Consider the following 21,625-nt stretch of genomic DNA (forward strand, 5'->3'; position numbering starts at 1 on the left):
CATACACTGAGATATCATACTGTACTAATGGAGATAAGAGATAATAGTTTATAGCTAGCAAGCTACAAACTTAAAGCTCACCACAGCAAGTCGATGTGGACTATTTCATATTTACTTAAATAATTGCTTTTTAAAAGCCTATCAAATGTATTTTTTTATCAGTAACCATTTAAAGACTAAGATAATCTCAGTGTATAACATGAAAATGGATAGTTTGTACAAGTCAAGCACAAAGAATAGAATCATTCAACTCTAGAATTAATATTGTACCATATTTTCCCATGTGCAAAACTGAAAGGGGAAGCAACAAACAACCTTCCATGGTCATACATTGGGTACGAAACAGTTATGCAATACAATATTCCTTTTCATAAACCGATATTCTGTACTAAAAGAAGGATATTTTCGACCACCTTTTAAAAATTCCTAGACTGATCTGCCACAATGTGAGACCATCGAGAAACTACTGTCATCTCTTAGCTGTGTTACTGACCTGGTACAGCAGTAATTGAATAAGGAACCTCTGACATGTATCTTTATGGGAACTTCCATTCAGGGACAGGTTACTTACAGTATATCAATATTAGGACACAGTAAGGAACATACACCAGGTGATTTGACCTTGTCCACCAACATACTCTCAAGATATTGAGCCTGTATTAGTGGGGAGGTATGGGGAGTTTACAGGAATGTAGCCAACTTGTACCATGATAATTCATTATTCAAATAAAAGAATATCATGATGAACATATAATGGTAGCACATACATTCTGTAAATATAAGAGTATAAGGGTGTAAGAGGGAGGTATTTCCTAACATCTAAGGTGTGCCTAAGAATGGGCAAATTTACCTTTGTTCCATACTGTATTGGATGAACAAAACACATCAACACATTTATAACAACTGACAGCATTTAAGTAGTTGAAGCACAAAGATAGGAAACATAAAACATGAATATAAACCAAATCTAAACATTTACCAAACTGCAATCTCTTTATGAACCTGCTACGAAGACAATAAAGACAATGTCAATGTAACGTAATCTTTTTTTTTACAAAGACTTTTTGAGGTCTATGTTTGGCTACATTTCTGTGTTATCCGATTTTGGGTTGGTGACAACGCCTACCTTTAAAATTCGGTCTGATTCTGGCATCATAACCCGAAACCTTCCCCATGAGTTTGTCGAGGAACTCCGAGGGGGGCATTGGGGAGGCCGCTTTCCTCGCTGCTGCTTCTTTCGATGCTGCCAAGCTGGAAAGGAGAGAGAGAGGAAACCAATTGGGAGATGGGCGCTCAGACTGAAAAATGATATAGTGTAATACATGTGGAAATACAAACATTAAAACACTGCTGGCATTAAAAGTATTGTCGCAAAATGAAAAAGAAAAAAATACAATGGAGATATTACAAAGATTATGTGCAATTTTGCTTTAAGTATGTAAGTAAGTAAGTAAGCAAACCTATATGGTTCTACAACTATTCTATATATTATTATATAATATATAAATTATTATGATATACTAAAATAAACCATTACCTAATTTCTTGCATGCATTAGCTTCCTTGGGCACCTGTCAGCCATCATCCAGCCCTTGGTATCTTAGCTGCTATCCCTCCTACAAGTCGATACTACAAACACTGCATTTCAATGTATCTCTATGGTATTTCAGCTGTTGAGCAGACTCTTAATTACTCTGGAACATTATGGAATACTTAGTTGACTAAAATACAGCAAGTCATCAAGAGTGCTTTGGTAAACTGGCAACAAATCATTGAAATGCTGCTAATGAGATTTGTGTAGGTCTGTCCTCATTATAGCATTTGTTTCCCAATGGCTGATTTTCCCAATAGGAGCAATACATATTATCCATATTTTTAGCAAATTTAAGTAGCAGGGGTATGAATGCTTGGTATGATGCTTTCAGATTCAGGCAATAGCCACAATGCCCTAATGCACCTCCTAAGTCATGGAGGTTTTGTAAAAAGGAACTTTGTCTGTTTGTCTGTTTAAGGAGCTGTGGGAAGTTTGGGATGCAATGCTCCAAGCTCCCATATTTGCCACTAACAAGGTGGCACTGGAGCAAACATGGGATCTCCCAAAAATTAGTAAACATCTAACGAAAAACATTTGTCGTCTTTGTTAAAAACCTTGCTAAACCCCTCAAGGTTAGGCATCCTAATTGTCATTCTTATAGACTAAAGAATATTAGTAATAATGTAAATATAACTTAATACCAACAAAATCTAAATCAAAATACACCATATAAACAAAACACCAATACCAAAATAAACCAATACAAAAACAATATACCAATACCAAGTAAACTGATTAATGGTTTTCTATCGCCATTTCTTAATTACTAAAATTACTATCTATACTCTCTATGATCAGGAAATACAGTAACCAAACGTTATTCCTCCTAACTCATTTAGTATTCACAGAGCGACATGCTCACAAATTGGCCCTTATCAGATGTAAACACGGAGGGGCTGATCACATCATCTGGGGAGTAGATTAGGGTGGGTAACTACTTTGCATGGCCCCCATACTGTTACCAGCAGGCCACGGTCACCCAGGCTGTCAGGTCACTGGCCAAGCTGTGCAGTCACATGGGCAAAGTCACCCCAGAGGCTGCTGTCTGCTACTGGAACCAGCTATGATTCCCCTTCAGAACAAATTCTAAAGGTTCTCATTTTACTTTCAAATTGATTCGACAGGAAAAACTAACTTTAAAGATATAAAAAAATATCCCCTTTCGAAACGAAGTTGGAATTTCCGTTGACTTGACTCAACCTATATCTCAGTTTGAAATCCCCATTTTCCAAGAATTTTGGGCATGGGACAGACAATACTATAAGCTTAAACCATACCAAATGTGTTTCAATTGACTTCAGAACAAATACTTCCCATGAACTGGCAGTGCAATTAGATTAGTCTCAGTGAGATTATGAGTGTGTTCTCTATACAATGACAATTATACTGTAGCATGGATTTACACAGGGGGCTGAATTAGTTTGACAGTGTGAAATTCTGTGACACAGTCATTCTCCTTACATAATTTGGCCATTGTCAAAGAAATCTATAAATCACACCATCAAATTGAAAACCACAATGTAACCAAACTACACAGAAAATGCTTTAACTGTAGCATCTTAACCATTACAGATTTCCATTGGACTCCTCCTAAGCAACACGCACTTGAGATTTCATGATCAAAGTTAGATTTGCTTTCTTTGGAATTTTCATTCATCTGATCAATGCTGGTCATGGCTACCAGGGAGCATGGTGACTACTGCTGACATGGCAAGAAAAAAGGCTGAGTCTAATGCCAAATAAACTGTATGCAAACAAGCCTGAGACACAGAATACTTTAATGTGAAGCTCCAATCATTAGCCCTAAGTGTACCTCATTATGTTCTTCAAGCCTCTAAAGACCAGAATCCTAATTGATCTCATCCCTGCATTTTGTAACAGCATGAAAACCAAAGCCCTTCCCTGGCACACACTCTATGTTCCAAAACTCTGCCACTTCTGATTTAATGGAATGGCCTACACCACTCTTACCCATGGGCATTATGAAGTGTTTTTTTTCTTATTTATTGATTTAATTATGTTCAATAACCTGTCAGAGTTGTCATGTGCAAGAGTGTCAAATAACAAAACATTGACATTGTCACATTTCTCACATTGTCATTAGAGTGTCAAGTGTTACGTACATATTGTAGAGCAATATTGTTTGAAATGTTAGCCAAAGACAACTTCTTGGTGAAATTCCTTCATCTGACTGCTAAACTGGCACTGTTTCAGAAAGAAATGTGGGACGGACTATTTCTGAGTGGCAGTAAATCAGACACACAATTACACTTTCTCTATGATTGATTAACATGAGAGGTCATTGATATTAAGTTCTGTTATTTATAGTGCAATCTGTCTTTACAATGTTGATCAATAATGTATTGTCATACATAAAACTTCGAAAAAGGACCTGCCTAAAAATCTACGAGCTATTGTATTGTTTTTACTATGCTGGTGTACTGGATATTATTACTTATTTTTATATACACACATTATACATACAGTATATACATATATATCCATATTGTACATGTATATACATGTTTTTTGATATATACCACTATGACATTGCTAAAGCATTTTTATTAGGTGGGTGCGAACAGCAACTGAACAATGAGAAAACAGCATTACTCATAGATATAGGTTTCTATCCATCTGCAGGAAATACAGACCAATTTCATGCAACAATAACAAGTAATTTGGTGAAGCATGCTGTGCTGTGCTGTGATATGCACTGACTGTATAGTATATAAGTCATTGTGCTGCTTTTGAAGGCCAGTTCAAGGTTATCCTTTGTGAGCTACTGGACAGGTGATGCTAGAGGGAAAATTTAATAATACTATTTAAGGTATAATGAACTATAGATTACCAATGCATGGTTATAAAGTCTGGAAACCTTTGCACTAAAGTCCGTTTATGGAAATAAATGCAATGAATCTGAGCCTATATGCATTGAATTTAGAGCAGCTATGAAATCAAAGGCAACAATATCTTGATAATTGCCATGCATGCAAAGATAAATATGTAATGTAAACCATTCCATACACACTGATTAATCCAATTTCAGTTGTATACTTCTATAAAATGTAATATGTACCAAGATGGCCACAGTAAACAAAAAAAGATAGCTAACTGTGGAAAGCCTACTCTGAAACACAGACAACATGCCTTTACTTGCTGCACAATCGTGAGAGGAGATGTATTCACTTTCACAATAGTATAAATCTGTGAATACTCCCTCCCCAGGCAACTTCGATGACAATATTTCTGCACACAAATAATTCAGTTTATGACTCCTGCTAGTGGATTGGACAAACATGTTTGCTGTATGATGTATGTGATCTTCTCTGCTATGCTATACACAGCTTCCCAGTACGTCACATTGGTATTCATGCATTCCTCCCTATTATGCCTTTTCTGATGTGAATAGGGCCATCTTGCCACTTACTTTAAAGAGTCCATATTCACCTGATCAGTTGTATCTTAAAATCTTAAAAAGGTTGACTAAGAAGCTTGTTTTAGGCTTTTGAATGTGATCCAATAATCCTAGATTACAGTAGCTTCACAGTTCTTCACAAACTATATTTAACTACAAAAATGCTAAAACACTATGAACAGTAAACATAAAACATTATTCACCAACTGTGAATAATGTGTATTCATCCACTTGCCCAGGCATTGTACCATATTTTCCCAGTAATCAATGTTTGGTAATAAGTCCAGCATTTGAAATGAGGTGTGGGGTCTGGTTTGAGACAGGGAAAGAGATATCAATTAAGAGGAACAGCAGAGTTCAGCACAGGGAGCTGAGATGGCAATATCCTGATTCTAGTTCATTAACTAAACAGGGTGCTCAGAATGCAAAAACAATCCGCAGCACTTGAAATTCAACAGACAAAAGAACAAAACGTAAAACTCAAATAGATATGATGTACCATCATAAACACATACAGACTACAGGCCTCTACAGAATGTGATACATAATGACAGACAATATATTCTTGGAAAGGAAAACCTGAGAAACATTTTAGAATGAATCAAAAACCAGGCATAAACATGCCAAAGATTTATAATAATATATAATAGTCAGCATTTACAATCTAAATGCATTAGTCACATAACCTTAATTCAACTAGAACAGGAATTACATCATTCAATGTATTGGGGGGAATCAACATGCTACTGGAATCACACATCTAAATAATACTGTAGGTTCTGAGAGATATCCAAGTGTTCATGTAGATACATTTTTGGGAACAGCTCTTAAGCATCTACCTTTGTTTATATACGTGTTATATGTGACTGTGTGAGAAAGGAAGAGAATGTTTATTCACTTTCATTTGGCATGCCTGTTGACAAATGTCTCACCAGCGGAGGTATTTAACAGATAATGACCACTAGTGTTCGCTCTAAGCTCTTTAGCGCACCTGCATTCAGTTCGGTTTACAAAAATCTATAGTAGGCTATGTGGAGGAATGAGCATAAAATGAAATTATTTGATATGCGTGTGACAAAACCGAATCTGGTTATGGCTGTCTTTGTAGACTATAGCTGGAGCAAATCAGTTAAGAGGCAAGACTGTGTTCATACATGGGCTACACAGGGAAATCAATACAAAATCAAACTATTACACTGTTAAATCCATTAGAATAATGCTTACCTGAAAAATACTATTGTTTCCCACAAATAGATCCCCATGGCATTTATTCGGTACATTTTTGACGGTTTCATTTGGGTCATCTACAGCAATTAGCTCCAATAATAGAATTCCCAATCCTTTAATGTTTTTAGAGCTCCAATTGTGCAATTTTCGGTAGCTTTTTCAGTTAAGAGTCCCAAGTAAACCACAAGAATCTCATAACCGCACCGGCCATGAAATCGTTTTCCTTCGTCTGTCTTTACTGCTTCACAACACCAAAATTTTGAGTACTTTTTAGTGCCACGGATAGCGACGAAAGCAGCTGCAGAATTACGCCGAGGATAATGTAGTCTAGAGGATATCGTTAGCCAGCTCGATGTATAATTCCAGTGTCTATGCTATGCGTTCCGTACAGATTTCATGTTTTCAGTCACTGGGAATATTAACACGCTCCTTCAACAGATATTTTAACATGTGGGCTGAGTCTCAAAGTCCATGTCTCAGGAAATTTTAATTACGAGTATATCCCTAAAACAGCGTAATTCCACAGTTGTTGCACAAAATACATACATACGTAAGTGTTTTTTTCTTCACGCTTTCTCTTATATGCATCCCAAAAACCCAAAAGGTGTTGCTGTCAAGCCACACGTAGTTGAAGGTACCGCGGCGGAGCCGACTGTTGTGGTTCTGCAGGTGATCTTCGCTGTGTAGTTAACTCCCAGGGGTGAGTTGTTACTGCTGCATAGTGCTAGTTCCATTGTCTGGGCAAGTTCAGGAAGCACAACTCCCGTTTGGATGTATCTAAGTTAAATTATCCGTGATAATGGCAAAATTCTTGAAATTTGGAAGTGTAGCTGTTCCGTTGAAGTCAAGTGCATTCATCTACAGTCGGTTCTCACTGCATCTCTTGCTGCAGTCATTTGCCAAACTCAAAAACGCAGCTCACCTTAGAACACACGCCCACATGCCGATGTCATTGGTCTGCATTTTGGCCCAACGAGTATTATGACTCCTCTTTGGATTGGAGCAAGGTGGTGTCACTTTGAGTGTCCCGCGTGAATGTGATGAGAATATAGTAGGACTATCTGTTAATGATTCATTGTTTCTTTTTTCCTGTTGTATCTGTCTGCAACTTCCTAAAATAAAATGTATAGATAGGTTTATTGCAGCAGATATGACTTTGCTACATGTCATTCAATTGTTTTACCTTTTTGTGTAAATCTTTTTGGGCACGTGCATGAGTGCACTAATATAAAATACTCCATCCGCCACGTTTGTTTTGATATAAACCCAAACGTTATTTGAAGTGTTATTATTATTTTTTCATTCTCGATAAGAGTTGCTTGAGAAGCAACATCCAAAGGGAAGCTTTCCAAATATTTCTAGTAGGCGCTGTGCGAATTGTATTTAGTTTGCAACGCCAAGCAATTTCAACTTCTGTTTCGAAGGCTATCAAAGATCACACAGAACGAGACAAGGAGGTTGAGATAAAAGCTGTGGAAATGAACAGAATGTCAATGTTGTCCGTTTGTTCGCTCTGGACATTGCATGAGGGAGGTGATGGATCACAGATTGCCTGATGAGCAGACCATGTGACGCTACAGTGCTGTGTGTCAGAGTGGCCAGCGGTCAAGTAGGCCTGCATACAGTAAGACTTGGGACACCTGGACAACAGGCTGGAATAAGCCAGAAAACACAGAAGCCCTATACAAGAAGGGACAGACAACTTTACTTCTCAGGATGCTCAGAAGGTGGCAGATGTTGTACAGTGTCTGTCTGTTGTTGCCAGTCCCATCTTCTAAGTGGTATTGTGCTGTGGATGCAGTTTGAAAGCAGAAGATGCAAACAGGTTGGAGAAGCTGACCCGGGGGTTAGCTCTGTCCTCTGTGTCAGTTTGGACAGGTGGGAGAAGCGGCGGACAGAAGGATGTTCAACGCAACATTCTTTTCACCGTGGACAATATCTCTCATCTTCTACATGACGTCCTGGTCAGGCAGAGGAACACCTTCCGTAACAGACTGATCATATCAAGGTGCTCAACAGAGCCATTCCGGAGCTCTATGCTATCAGCCGCTATCAGATGTTAAATGAATTTCCTGACTGTCTGGAAACTATGGACCCGAGCCAGCTAGGAGGATGCTTCTAGAGTGTCACTACAACATACTTGACTCACACTACAGTGTTGCTCTCCTTAGGCATGTTTGCACTTACTAGGCACGCTAAGGTCAATTTGCTGTACTGTATACTGTACTGTAGATTTATATTGTTTATTTAGTTCAATATAGTTCAGTATATTTTGGCATTTGTATCTTTACTGACTTGTTTGGATGATGTTGCATCTGCTGCTGTAACAGTAAAACTTCCCCATGGAATCAATAAGGGAAATTACAGAGTAACCCAAACACAATAACACAGTATCCCAAGCACAGCCAAGCACATTTAATATTATACATTATGCCATACACATTCAATAATACTACTCTGACCACAAATACTATTAGCAGGATATCCCATTACTCAGTTTTCACTGATAGTAACTTGGTAAATAATGCAATAAATGTTTAGTGTTTAATATAGGCCATGCCATTAGATGGCTTACATTGATGCGTGGACAGTATTGTAGACTACAGCGACAAAATTACTTTAGACAAAGCAATATGCTTTGCAGATAACCAAGGACTAGTTGTTAAGTAATGGTCTGTAATCTACAGAATACAGTGCAACATGCAAATGTCCCAAATGTAGTAAAACGTCACTAACTGTACAAATGAACACCAACACCAACCATCTTAAAGCCTGATTTCAGCAACCATATACCAAGTAAAATGTGCAAAGGTACCTTGCTTCTGGCGCAAGCGTATCAGGACTGAGGTAGGGACCAGCAGTACCATTCATCAGGCTTGCTAAATTAAGGAGATTACTAAATGTGGTCCCTTGTGTGAAAATGTAGAAATGTTGCTTTTAATGTGATTGCTAGAGGCAGCAGTGCCATAACTCAAGGTTAAGGTTGGTTTCAGACGAGGGCATTTACAATGTGAGAATGTCAATCATGCATCAAGGAGAACTATGAGCTACTCTCTGGCACATTTTGTGAAAATATAACACTGTGAGCCTACTTGAGCCATTTGTAGTGAACAATGCCTGCTGGGTTACAATAGGATGAAAAATAATTTAAACAATTAATTGCACTGTGTTTTTCACAAATGGGACAATATAATTTTTCAGTTTTATCATAAAAGACACACTTACAATCTATCTTCAGACACAGTTAACAACATATAGTTATGTTGCCATTGACAGATGCCTGTAAAAACATGACATGCCCAAATGCAAAATTACAACTGTATTGTTTTCTTGAAAAACAATTTGTGGTCTCACGTGGTTTGGGCCAGGAAGGAAATCTTAAAACATAAAGGTATGGACAATCCTGTGCTTCAAACATGGTGGCAACAGTTTGAGAAAGGCCCCTTCCTGTTTCTGAATGATAATGCTCCTGTGCACAAAATGAGGTTCATACATAAATGGTTTATTGAGTTTGGAGTTTGGAGGAACTCGACTGGCCTGCCCTGCATAGCACCATGACCTCTGACCCCATCCAGCACCTTTGGGAAGAATTCTAACGCCATCTGCGAGCCAGTACTAATCGACTAACATTAGTGCCTGACCTCACAAATGCTCTTGTGGCTGAATAGAAGCAAGTCCTGCAAGAATGAAGGCGGTAATAGTGCAAAATGGGGACCAACTTTATTTTATTGCTCATGATATGATGATCATGTAGCCCATGATTGGAATGAGAGATTCTACAAGCAGCTGTGCATATATACTGAGCATATATACTGAGCAGGTGTCCACATACCTACCTTGGACATATATGTAACTCTTATATGTATCTAATCAGTGGGGCTACCGTACATAAATCGATACAATATCTTGTGCATTTTCTGTGTGTGCATGTGGGTGTGTGAGAGAAAGAGAGAGGCCGTTTATGTGTGTATTAATGCTGGTCTTTGCCCTCAAACTATGTTTTGTGTGCACAATCACAAATGTTTGGGTTGGGGAAAGTGATTATTGCCAAAACCAAACAAACAAGTTTGAGTTAATTGAACCATATGAATTTAATTACAAACACAATGAAAGTTTTATGATGTTAGAGCCAGCAACTGTACGGGAGCCCACAAGAATCTATTCCCTTAGTGAAGGATAATACCTTGTCTTCAGCCAGAAGATGACCTCTAATTTGAACTACAGCACAGAGACTGGCCATGCATTATGCATAAGGGTAGTCAGCTTGTATTACTGGTCAGAGGAAGATACAATTACATTCCCCGTGTTAGTGTGGTAAAAAAGTTAAAGGATTATAGTAGAGATGTACAGGTATATGTATCCCACAAAACTGGATGTTAGAGACTGATCTGTAAAAATACTTTGGTTGTTTTGGATTTGGCTTTAAAACATACAGTATAATAGTTTTCATATGATCAGACTTCGGAGTTGTTTTATTAATTATAAATGTTGTTATTTTTATGTATTTCATTTGAAAAGTGTCTACTTCCTCAGAGCTTTAGAGATACCTTGCACAGAATGTACACGTGAGATAAACCAGTGTAGACAGTATGCTGCTGGGGATGGAGATGAAACTACTTCTTTATAAATATTTAAACAATACAATACAAATACAATGTAATGTGCAATACACACAGCAACACAATAAAGGAAAAACTGGAATGGTCCACAGATATTACAGAATTTCATGCCAGGCCTCTTTAATGTTGCAGTGGTATATTTCAAACATTTTGAGCAGCAGCAATACATGTTACATTAGCATTTTGGTTGCTTATCACTGTACACAACAACAAGCATGGCAATTTTGATATGTGTGCAGCACCTCTGTCGAGTGCTCTACGCATTACAATTTCCATAAGCAGTGGAGGTAGATCACAGAAATTGATCTCCGTCGTGTTGAATGCCACAGCTCATCTTGTGAGCGATGCATTTAGACTCTTGACTGCTGGAATCAGTTAGACATGCAATCCTGCTGACCTAAGTAATAAGATTTGCAATGACATGGCCTCTGTATATAACTCTTAGAAACAGTGAACCTGTCCGTTGAACTGTGCTGAATTTCACCCTCCATTCAAATGAGATGCAGCCACTCATGGTCAAATCTCTCATTATGTAACGATGACTTGGAGGTCCACATGAACTAACACTGGGCAAGCTGGTGAATTATTTGACACAACCAGATCCCAATTTTTTTTGCAGACATGTATTTCTCATTCTTTGCTGTTTGCAATTATTTTCATTATCTCCAGGAATGCTCCACACTGCTTGTAAATTGATTGGATGAAAAACACAACCGAAAAGGTCTGTCTCACAGTACTGTCTCACTGTGCTGTACAGTACGCATAGATTCCCACAAACCTCTTCCCACCCTGCAGCCATATTAAGCATGACACCACAAAGATTGATAAGTCTAACCAAGCAAGGATAAAAGGACACGCTGGAACAGTGAATAGCGATCCTGTCATTATCTAGCATGGCAGGGTCGTAATTGGCAGGGTCAGCTGCAGCTGACATGTGCTTGTCCTGCTAAATGCTATCAAACTGATCTCGATAGCCCTAGAGAGAGCCTGCTGCCAGGAGTAACCTGAGGTCTGACGGGCAGAAGCCTGATGGTGAATCATTAACTTCCATTACACACCTACTGTATGTATTATCTAGCCTCCGCTTGGAAGCAGACCGCGCTGATTCATTTCAGTGAGGAAGGGTTAAACGAGGTGCAGTGTAAAGGCCAGGACACAGCAAAGGGATGGTGAAGAATAGCTTACCACAGTCATCAGTCAGTCAAACTTTCTTTTGCAGACCAGAAGACTTTTTTTTGACTGCACACAAGCGAATACAGCAAATATAGCTTATTGCATGCCGGAAACAAATTAGCAAGGTTCAAAAGAAATTGTGCTGATATAAAAGTACACAGAATACATTACAAATCATTGACTATTATGCAGAAAAGGTTTTATCCAGATCTGGCCAAACACAGAAGATATGGCCCTGGGACCTTTTGGCCTCAGAAGTTAACCGACATGTCTCAGTCTGCTGGCTAGCTGGTTGCCACCATAAAGATAAATGCATAAAGAGTGATGCTCCCTACCATGGTCTGTTCCTATAATGGTGACTGGCTATGTCTCTATTTCACGAATATGGCAGTGGCAAATTACCAACCTCACAACAACGCTTTAGAACCGGCTGTGATGTCAGTGATGCCTTCCAAGATAATGGGAATTCATGCCAATGCAATACGGCATATTGTTGACCGTTTTGAGATCTTGCTCAACTATATTATGGGCGTATTATTGCATTGTATACAATGTATATATTTTTGGCCATATACTGTAGCCTGCTAGTATATTATTATATTGTTCTATGGAGGCCAAAGCCCAGCTGGATTCCCACAGGGCAATTTGAACAGATGTAGCAAGCAGAAAGAGGAAGAGAGCAGCAAAAGCTGTGTCCTGCACATTTCTCCTCACAAATTCATACAGCACTTGATGAGTCATCAAGCAATCAGTGAGTCACATATCACATACAAATGTGCATTTTCTCATGATTAATAACTTCTTTCATGATTCTTTCTGTGTTTAGTGTGGGTCTCTCTGAACAAAAATAGCATACCACACCATACTATGCAACACCCAATAAAACACACCTTAGTTCACTGCACTCTTAACCCTGTCTACCTACGACACACAGGGCTTCACATTTTTTTGCCTCCCTCATGCCCAGTTTGATCAGGGTGATGTCTCCGCGTGGGGGACGAGAGGCTCTTTGCTAATTAGAGTGAGTGCTTTGTTGTGAATTCCTCTGCTGCTCAGTGTGATGGGGCCTTGCTGGCTCTGACACTCCCATCAATAGCAGCTTGAGGCTGATAGATTCTCTCCCTGCAAACTACACCGCCTCGCTCATTATAAATTCTGCACTGCTTGTGTGTTGTTTGGGGGCACATACGAACTAGCCGCAATGCAACGTCCGTTGACAAACAATGGACTGGTCATGTAAACATCCTGATAATATCTAGAATAATACAAATGTAGGGGTGTGGCTTACTTTGGCCACGCCCCCATGTGATGTGGCTAAAGTAGTGTTGCGTTTTTATATTTTGTATTGACATTTCTCAAAAATGTATGGACTGAGAGCTAGCTAACCAACAATTGATCCCTTTACACTAGCTATATTGCAAATGTAACCCTAACGGCTAATTAGTTAAACCATTCAATTCAAAGGTAGGTACAGATTTGAAGTAGGTTAGGTTAGCAAAGTACTTAGTTAACTATCCTGCTAACTTCAATGAAAGATGAATCGAGAATTAATTATTGACAGAAACACAACAAACAATTTTCGGAAAAGCATAGATTTGTTGTCATTTTTGTAAAACAAATTAATGGTCAAGTAAGTATCCAACAATTTTTATTTTGTCTATTCATTCAAATGTGTTAGATATTTAGTCATTTAGCAGACGCTCTTATCCAAAGCGACTTACAGTAAGTACAGGGACATTCCCCCTGAGGCAAGTAGGGTGAAGTGCCTTGCCCAAGGTCATTTTTCACGGCCGGGAATCGAACCAGCAACCTTCTGATTACTAGCCCGATTCCCTAACCGCTCAGCCACCTGACTCCCTGTTAGGCCTAATAGTGACACATTAGGCTGTTGAAAAGTTTTTTTTGATTGAACCTATCACTACTATACAGAAGATGATGCCAAAATTAAACTAATTACATGGGTTTTATTGGGACTATCGGACACCTCCACCCTTCTAGGAGGCGTGGCATTGTTAAGCCACACCCCTCTGTGAGTATCTATGGACCAATGGTGACACCCACAGGAGTAGAATCGGGATTTAAAACTCATTTGGGAGGAAAGAAAAAAAACTGAAAAACTGGACTCACAAACAAAAACAGATTTTGAAAACTTTTAAGCATACTTTTAGCTCAAATTAATCCTGTCCTATTGTCTGATCCAAAAGTATGTTATACATCTCAACACATTTTATGAAGTTGATTTTAAGGCTATGTAGACTTTGATCAGTCTTTTTTTTCTCTAGTTTTCAAGCAACAGTCCATGTGAACTGATTTGTAAGATAATGGGTTTTATGACATTTATGATAAGGGGAGGGGGAGCTATCTGTAAAAATGCATTATTGATCAGATACATAGCTATCAAAATGTAAAAGCATAGCAGCGTAAATTAATGTATCATGGATGCAGTGTGCATAACGGTGAACACATGCTGAGAGGAGGAGTGGTAAATCACTTAGACGATGCATTCACAGACTGTTCAGCTTATGGGGTCTGCTCGATAACCTTGAAGTGATGATTTGGTCTGGTTTACAAATAATGTTTTGCATAATTCAAATATATGATTCATTGGCCTAAGCAATGCACAGACAGAACGTACAGTTTATATGGCTCTTTTGGCTGACGACCAGACCATTCACACCATAGGTGGCTCGTAATCATATTAGCACATCTTTGGGTACCAAAGTGACACAGTGAGAGCATTTTAGCAAGGTGTTTCAATAACAATAAGCTGTGAAGCTGTGTATAACTTTGCCTCTGACACTGTGTCCTTGTTATACTGTTTTTTGATGAGTGTGGTGGGTGACATACTCGTCATTTTTATGCCACATGACATAATAACGGTATGCTAGTGTACAGGTGTTTTGAAACATCTGCTCTCTGATTTGTCAGACACACAATCTATGGGCCTGAACAGACCAAACCATCGAACCCCTCTCCACTTTTGATTTGGTTTCCTGAATGATAATAAAGAGCCATGGCCAGTTTGACAACATGGGGGCTCAAACTGACTTCTTGTCTGTAAGAATTCTTTAAAAATCCATTGCAGGGTAAACAGCATGGCCTCTGAACTGAGATGAAAACATTGTTGTCTTTTCAATAGTAAATTATGGTAACAGTTCCAAACCATTCTAGATGGCACATTGCAAAATTGAGTTTCTGCAGAGACAACCCCAATGTCAATCCAGCAGCCAAGTAATTTCCCATTCCCCCATTAAAGCTATGAAATCAATATGTAATTTACTGGCGATAAAGTAGAGCTTAGTCCTGCTCTTCTTGTTAAGACCCCAGCATGCCGTGTAACCTTTCTGATTGGATCTGGTGAGTGTTTTGCTGATTATGAGAAAACCATTGGATTTGTTCATGAGTAAAATAGTACACAGGAAAAAACTACACAGGCACAAAAGTATTTTGGTTGAAGTATGTAGTATAATCTAGCTCTCTACTGTGTTAAAGTTGTTGTCATTTTTGAGTGATTCATTAATACATTTTAGCAAGAAAATCTAAGACATTTCAAGAACTGTGGTTTGATCGTCTAAGCAGGTCACTGGACTTAAGATTTTTAGGGTGAGATAAGGTGAGTTGAGGTTCCACAAATGAAAGTAGTTGTATTTTCCACCAAACTTCTATTCTCTTCCCAGTCCATGATCTTAAGCAATCAGCATGTCTCTCCCTCTCTGTCTATCAAACGTGAACATTTGCAGAACATATTGCTTTTAAGTATATGTATGATTTGTTGTTTGTGTACAATGTTTGTTTATGATGAAGATGACCCTCAGCTGGGATTTCGTATCAATATTTCACATGTTTAGGAACAATTTGCCTTTTAGATGTTGCTGCCAAAATGGCAGCTCATGTGATTGATCATCTTGTCATGAGGAGGATTGCTATGCCACGTTACATTACTATAACAGCACAGCAAATTAATCATCCTGTCAAAACCTCTGACATGTAATTTCTTGGTGTACATTAAAAAAGCAAATATGTACTAAGGAATGCCAGGAATTTAAGTAACATTTACTGCTCACAGTTGTTTTATTATTAAATAAGAAAGAAATCCTATTTACGGCAATGCCCTAAAAATCAATGGCTGCTACAGTATACTGCCACAGTATATTGTAACATAAGAATGCATACAGCATGTTTCAACAATACCCTATAGCCACCCCATGATACTAGTACCATACACCATAACTATATAAACTGTATGGGTTGGGGTTAGGGTTAGATATACAACATTTTTGATACAAGATGTATAATAATTACAAAAAATGTAACTCCACTTGAGCATAGCCACCAATCATTTCAGAGGTTTAACAATACCACCCAGCTGTACATGTCCTACAGATCTTTACATTTCTGCACCAGCTCAGCCGAAGGGTGTACAGTGCCCCTTTATATAGGGCAGAAGCCCTCTGCTCCGTCTCACTAAAAGTCCAGCGAGACTCATGCAGGGTTACAAAGCGTCATGCAAGGCACAAAGATAGAGTATATGGCTCAGTTCTAGTCATAGAACAGGAGTTTTATTCCCAGAAACGATTACTCTGTGTTGTGGAGGAATAGGGGGGCGCAGATCTAGTGGTTTGGGGCCACATGATATCCAAGGACTTCATGATGTGTTCATGATGCCCAAATGTTCTCCTGGCTGAAGGACATATTCCTGTATATAATACAGATCAGCACTGGCGGTGGCTGAAACCTTTAAACCAGAAAAAAAACAATACAAGCTCTGAATTCTGATAGTTGGAGTTCTCAACACACTGGTCACATCCATCCAGCACCTGGAGGCCAGAAGATAACATAATCACACCGGCCTGTGTTCCATCTCTCCAGACTGTCACAACTCCCCACACTGATCCTTAAGACCCGTTAGAACAGATTGGACGAGGGAGCCAGTAGACACATGAAACAGGGACGACCATGCCTCCTCCACATTCATAAAGGGCAATACTGCCATACCTCAATCTTAACATGTAATGAAACGTAATTATTACAATCATGTGATGATTGTGAACATTCAGAATCATATTTCCAAACTGTCCCTGCTCTCTAGCTTCCCTGTCTTTCCTTTCCTTTGTGTCCTTCCTCCCTTCTGCCATTCCTCATTCGAATTCCCTCTTCTCTCTTTACCCCACTACCCCACTTCTCCACCCCCTGACCCTCCCCCAACCCTCAATCTCTCTTGTCCCTGCTCTCTATCTTCCCTCTCTCCTCAATGACAAAGCATCTGGCTTCAGCCAGGCATTTTTAATGGCTTCATTACTGGATCGGGAATGCAGCCGTTCCACAAGCTTTGATTGGATGGTTGCTCTCCTGCCTATAAACCAACCACAGGCTGGTGTTACCCATATCTCAGGCTGCAGACCATTCATTGTAATCGAGAAGGGCAGGCGAAAGTAGAAAAGTGATTTTTCATTAGAGCCATGGCTGTGGTGCAGATCATTGAGGCCCAGTATGAAACTACATGGATTTAGAGTGGGGTGTTATTGTGTGTGTGTGTGTGTGTGTGTGTGTGTGTGTGTGTGTGTGTGTGTGTGTGTGTGTGTGTGTGTGTGTGTGTGTGTGTGTGTGTGTGTGTGTGTGTGTTCAAGAGAGAGTAAGAAATAGGCAGAGGCAGGAAAAGAGAAATATTCTGCTGTGATATCACTAATTTTCTCATTTAGTTTGGTGCTCACCCATTCAAGCTTACAATGTCCTCTGCTTTGACTGTACATCTACTCTCAGGGCATACATCTAAAGGCAACTAGCAACGTGGGTGTACAATATCCTTCACTGCATTGACAGGCTGTGTATTGGGTAAACTAATAAGGTCAGGATCATCCCTCTCAGCACCAAAAAAGGGTTATTGAAGATTAATTTGTTAAGTATCAATACTGTAGAAGACCATATTAAGTGGAGAGACAAACAGAGAGGAGAAAGCAAAGCCTTGAGTAATGAATGAGTAAGCAATTACCTCAGGCCTACACAATTTGTCCAAAGTCAGCAGCAACGTCTCAGTGCTAATCAAAACCTATAATGGGTTACAGAGCTTCAAAAGACTGTTGAGATTCTACTGTTGGCTTTGTCCTTCAATTCCAAAGACAAATACACATCTGTTGGAAGGCTATGGATGAAGGAGTTTTTTTTCTTTTTCGTTCTTTACCAGAAATTTCATAATTGTTTTATTTTATTACTCTATCTATCTGAGAACTGAGAAGGAAAGGCACAACAAAACACTAACTCAGAGTTCGAGAATGATTTATCTTTTTTCACTGTGCTCTACTTTCCCCCTCAAGACTCTCCCTCTCTCTACTTCAGTGCGATAAATATAGTGACAAAACCCACAAATATTTGGTTGCCAACACAGATGCTCCTATAAACCTTTTGGTTTATTAAAGCACATCAACACAAACAGGATTTGTTGTGCAATGTCCTTGAATCATGTGCCTTTGCCATAACAGCCATCTACCATAACTTTACATTTACATTTAGCAGACGCTCTTATCCAGAGCGACTTACAGTAAGTACAGGGACATTCCCCCGAGGCAAGTAGGGTGAAGTGCCTTGCCCAAGGACACAACATCGTTTGACACGGCCGGGAATCGAACCAGCGACCTTCTGATTACAAGCCCGACTCCCTCACTGCTCAGCCACCTGACTCCCAACTTCCCACATAACTTGGCTGTGATTGGAAACATGCAGCAGACCTGCTTGAGACCATGCACCAGACATGCACGCACTGGCACGTGTTGCATCAAGGCTTAGATTGCTCGATCGGTCGTTTTTCTCGGCTCGGTGTTGGTCGTGACACCTCGTTTGGGAACCACTGCTGTAAGGTTTTCATTCCCTACAGCTCAACAGTAGGTGGAGTCAGGTGGCTAAGCGGTGAGGGAATCGGGCTAGTAATCCGAAGGTTGCCAGTTTGATACCTGGTCATGCCAACTGACGTTGTGTCCTTGGGCAAGGCACTTCACCCTACTTGCCACGGGGGAATGTCCCTGTACTTACTGTAAGTCGCTCTGGATAAGAGCGTCTGCTAAGTGACTAAATGTAACAGTAGTGAGATAATGCATTTTGTTCAATTGGAATGTTTTAACTATAGTAAGTCAGGCCTGTGTAAGGCCACAAACACTGAGCTCAAACAACAACCTTTAATTTCACAGTCGGAGAGATAAATTGTTCCATTAATCAGTGGCAAACCTAGCAAGTGCCTGTACAGCCTTAATTGTCAATGCTACTCTGCTAGTTTGGCTCATGGAGCAGGTCGCGGGCTGGAATTTTGAAGTTTGAGATCAAATTTAGAAAGGTTGAAAACATCTTAAAAAAAAAAAAGGTTTAGACAAAAACAGTTTAAAAAAGGTTTCCAAACTTTGGGCCTCAGGGGGATGCAAGCACATCTGTTGCAGGTCTTCTTAACTTCCTGTGGGATGTGGCAGTTGATGTTCCCAAGAAGCACTGCATCACATGCATTTAACATGCCCTCTGCAGAGTCAGGACTGAACACAGCTTTGAAAGGTTGTGACCCTCCCCTCTCTCTTTATTCTTTCCTTGAATTTTTATAATTTTGTTTTCTTTCATGAAAATCTTTTTGACATTCAGCATTTGAAGTTCACTTAACTTTTGAATGTACTGCAAATGTAAACATGATTTGGCATCAACCTAATTTAATTTCATAGTCTGAAATGATTCTGTAAACAAATCTAATTGGAATCAGAACTGAGGTATCAAGAACTGGAATCAGAATCCAGCCCACATCCCTACACAGTGGGAACACAAGGAACTAGAAACAAAATATGCTAGGCCTTTACTTCGGTCACTCTCTGTCACCAAACCTGTCACAGGGGGTTTTCCACAATGCCTTTGCTCTAACGAAAAAGAAAAACACAAAACGATATTGAAAAATGACTAAGAATATAATGAACTAACCAATGAGTCACTTCTTGTTGGTTTTTGTTACTGTCAACTGTCAGATTATAAGATCCGAAAGCTTTGTCACCGTCTTGAAGAACTAATGGGCAAGTGTCACAATGAAACATCACTGAAATGCCATATCCTACGTTCGGCTCATAATTAGTGTTTGCACAATGTTGTCTACAGAAGACATAGCTAAGCGTTAAATGTAGATATATAGACAACTTGGTTTAGGGACAAAGAAAAAGACATTCTTGAAGGGATTCAAAATGAAATGTCACAACTAATTCCATCGGAAGAATCCAGCTGAATCCACAGCCGCTGGCTTGAATCATGCAGATTTGCCATGGCAGGAGCTGTGGATTGGACTGTGACTATAAATAAGATGGCACAGTTGTAGCCCCTAGTCGTGTGAATGGGGCTGGGTGGCAGACCACTGTTTCATAGGGCAAGGGCAGGAGGTGGGGGAGAGGAACTCCCCCATGACTCAATGCGAAAAACATTCTCTCCAGTGTCATGGTCCAGCTCTAACACACCGAAGATGAGTCGTGTTGACTCCATGGCAGGTCTACATTTTTTTGCAGGGGCTTGGGTTTGTTTTTAAAGGTGGGAGGTTGTGGGGCGTGACAGTGTGATGTGTTCAGTCCCCAATCATGTACGGTACTATGACTGTCATATGAAAAGTATAGTAACATCATACTGGTTGTTTTTCAAATTAAAATATTTTCTTGCATGGCAAATTACAAAATGTACCTGTTATGCATGAATCAGGACTGATTTCTGAAGGAGCAATTGTGCTAAGAAGTTATACACACATTCAGAAGAGGTTCACATTACTAGGTTTTATCAGTTGTGTCCACATTAATTTTGTTCGACATGATGAACAGTGGTTCACAAACAAGTCTTAACCTTGGTCTCAGAATCTAGTTCCAATCACCTCCCAAAACGACCTTGTTTGGAGACATTAAGGATTGAGGGAAAGTCTATGTGCTGCTTTTTATTTGCCGTTTGGCCCACATGTTTCTCTGTTGAACAATGGCCGCTGAGATGCAACGTCCTCCTCAGAAAGTATACACCTAAGCTGGATGGGGGAAAGAGGCTACAACGTCCTCCTCAGAAAGTATACACCTAAGCTGGATGGGGGAAAGAGGCTACAACGTCCTCCTCAGAAAGTATACACCTAAGCTGGATGGGGGAAAGAGGCTACAACGTCCCGCTCTTTTTCTCAGGGTGCTTTCCCCCCCTTTCTATATTCTCAGGCTGTGTTGCTAAGGCAACGTGAGTACATCGTTAGAAATGGAGCGCCCTCTATGGCACCGGACTCCACCAAAACATCTGTAACCCTCCTTTCAGCTTACCTACTGTGTCACCATGTGGTGTACTCCTCCACAGCCTCATAAAAACACAGTGGGTTCTCCCGAAGGGAAATGACCATTGTTTGATGAGACCATTATGCACAAACGATTTTGACTGGCAAGCATATTGCCACCTAATGTCTGCTCAGAGAAGGCTGACTGTATTATCATTCGTGACCCATCGTGCACACAAATATGTAATACATACTAAAGTCATTTTTTTCATAAAGATGCATGCCCGATATTGTAAGGTCCGTTCACTTGAGATGGGTAGACTTGATTCCGGTCGTTAAGAAGCATCGCCTGCTTAGTG

General features: G+C 39.7%; 1 protein-coding gene across 4 annotated transcripts in view; it reads right to left on the reverse strand.

Moving 5' to 3' along the window:
- The window catches only part of glra1 (glycine receptor, alpha 1), a 33,699-nt gene extending 26,565 nt beyond the window's left edge, over nt 1-7,134 (reverse strand). For 2 of the 4 annotated variants that reach the window (XM_062476273.1, XM_062476271.1), the window contains exons 1-2: nt 6,237-7,134; nt 1,127-1,251 (exon numbers count right to left, since the gene is read on the reverse strand). In XM_062476273.1, the coding sequence (XP_062332257.1) occupies nt 1,127-1,251; nt 6,237-6,316 (205 nt within the window). In that variant the 5' untranslated portion in view covers nt 6,317-7,134. Of the gene's footprint in view, nt 1-270; nt 292-1,126; nt 1,252-6,236 lie in introns of all 4 variants that reach the window. The other 2 variants (XM_062476272.1, XM_062476270.1) reach the window with 2 other exon arrangements.
- Between the last annotated feature and the right edge of the window lie 14,491 nt (nt 7,135-21,625).

Source organism: Osmerus eperlanus, chromosome 13, assembly GCF_963692335.1.
Source record: "Osmerus eperlanus chromosome 13, fOsmEpe2.1, whole genome shotgun sequence".
Classification (NCBI taxonomy): domain Eukaryota; kingdom Metazoa; phylum Chordata; class Actinopteri; order Osmeriformes; family Osmeridae; genus Osmerus; species Osmerus eperlanus.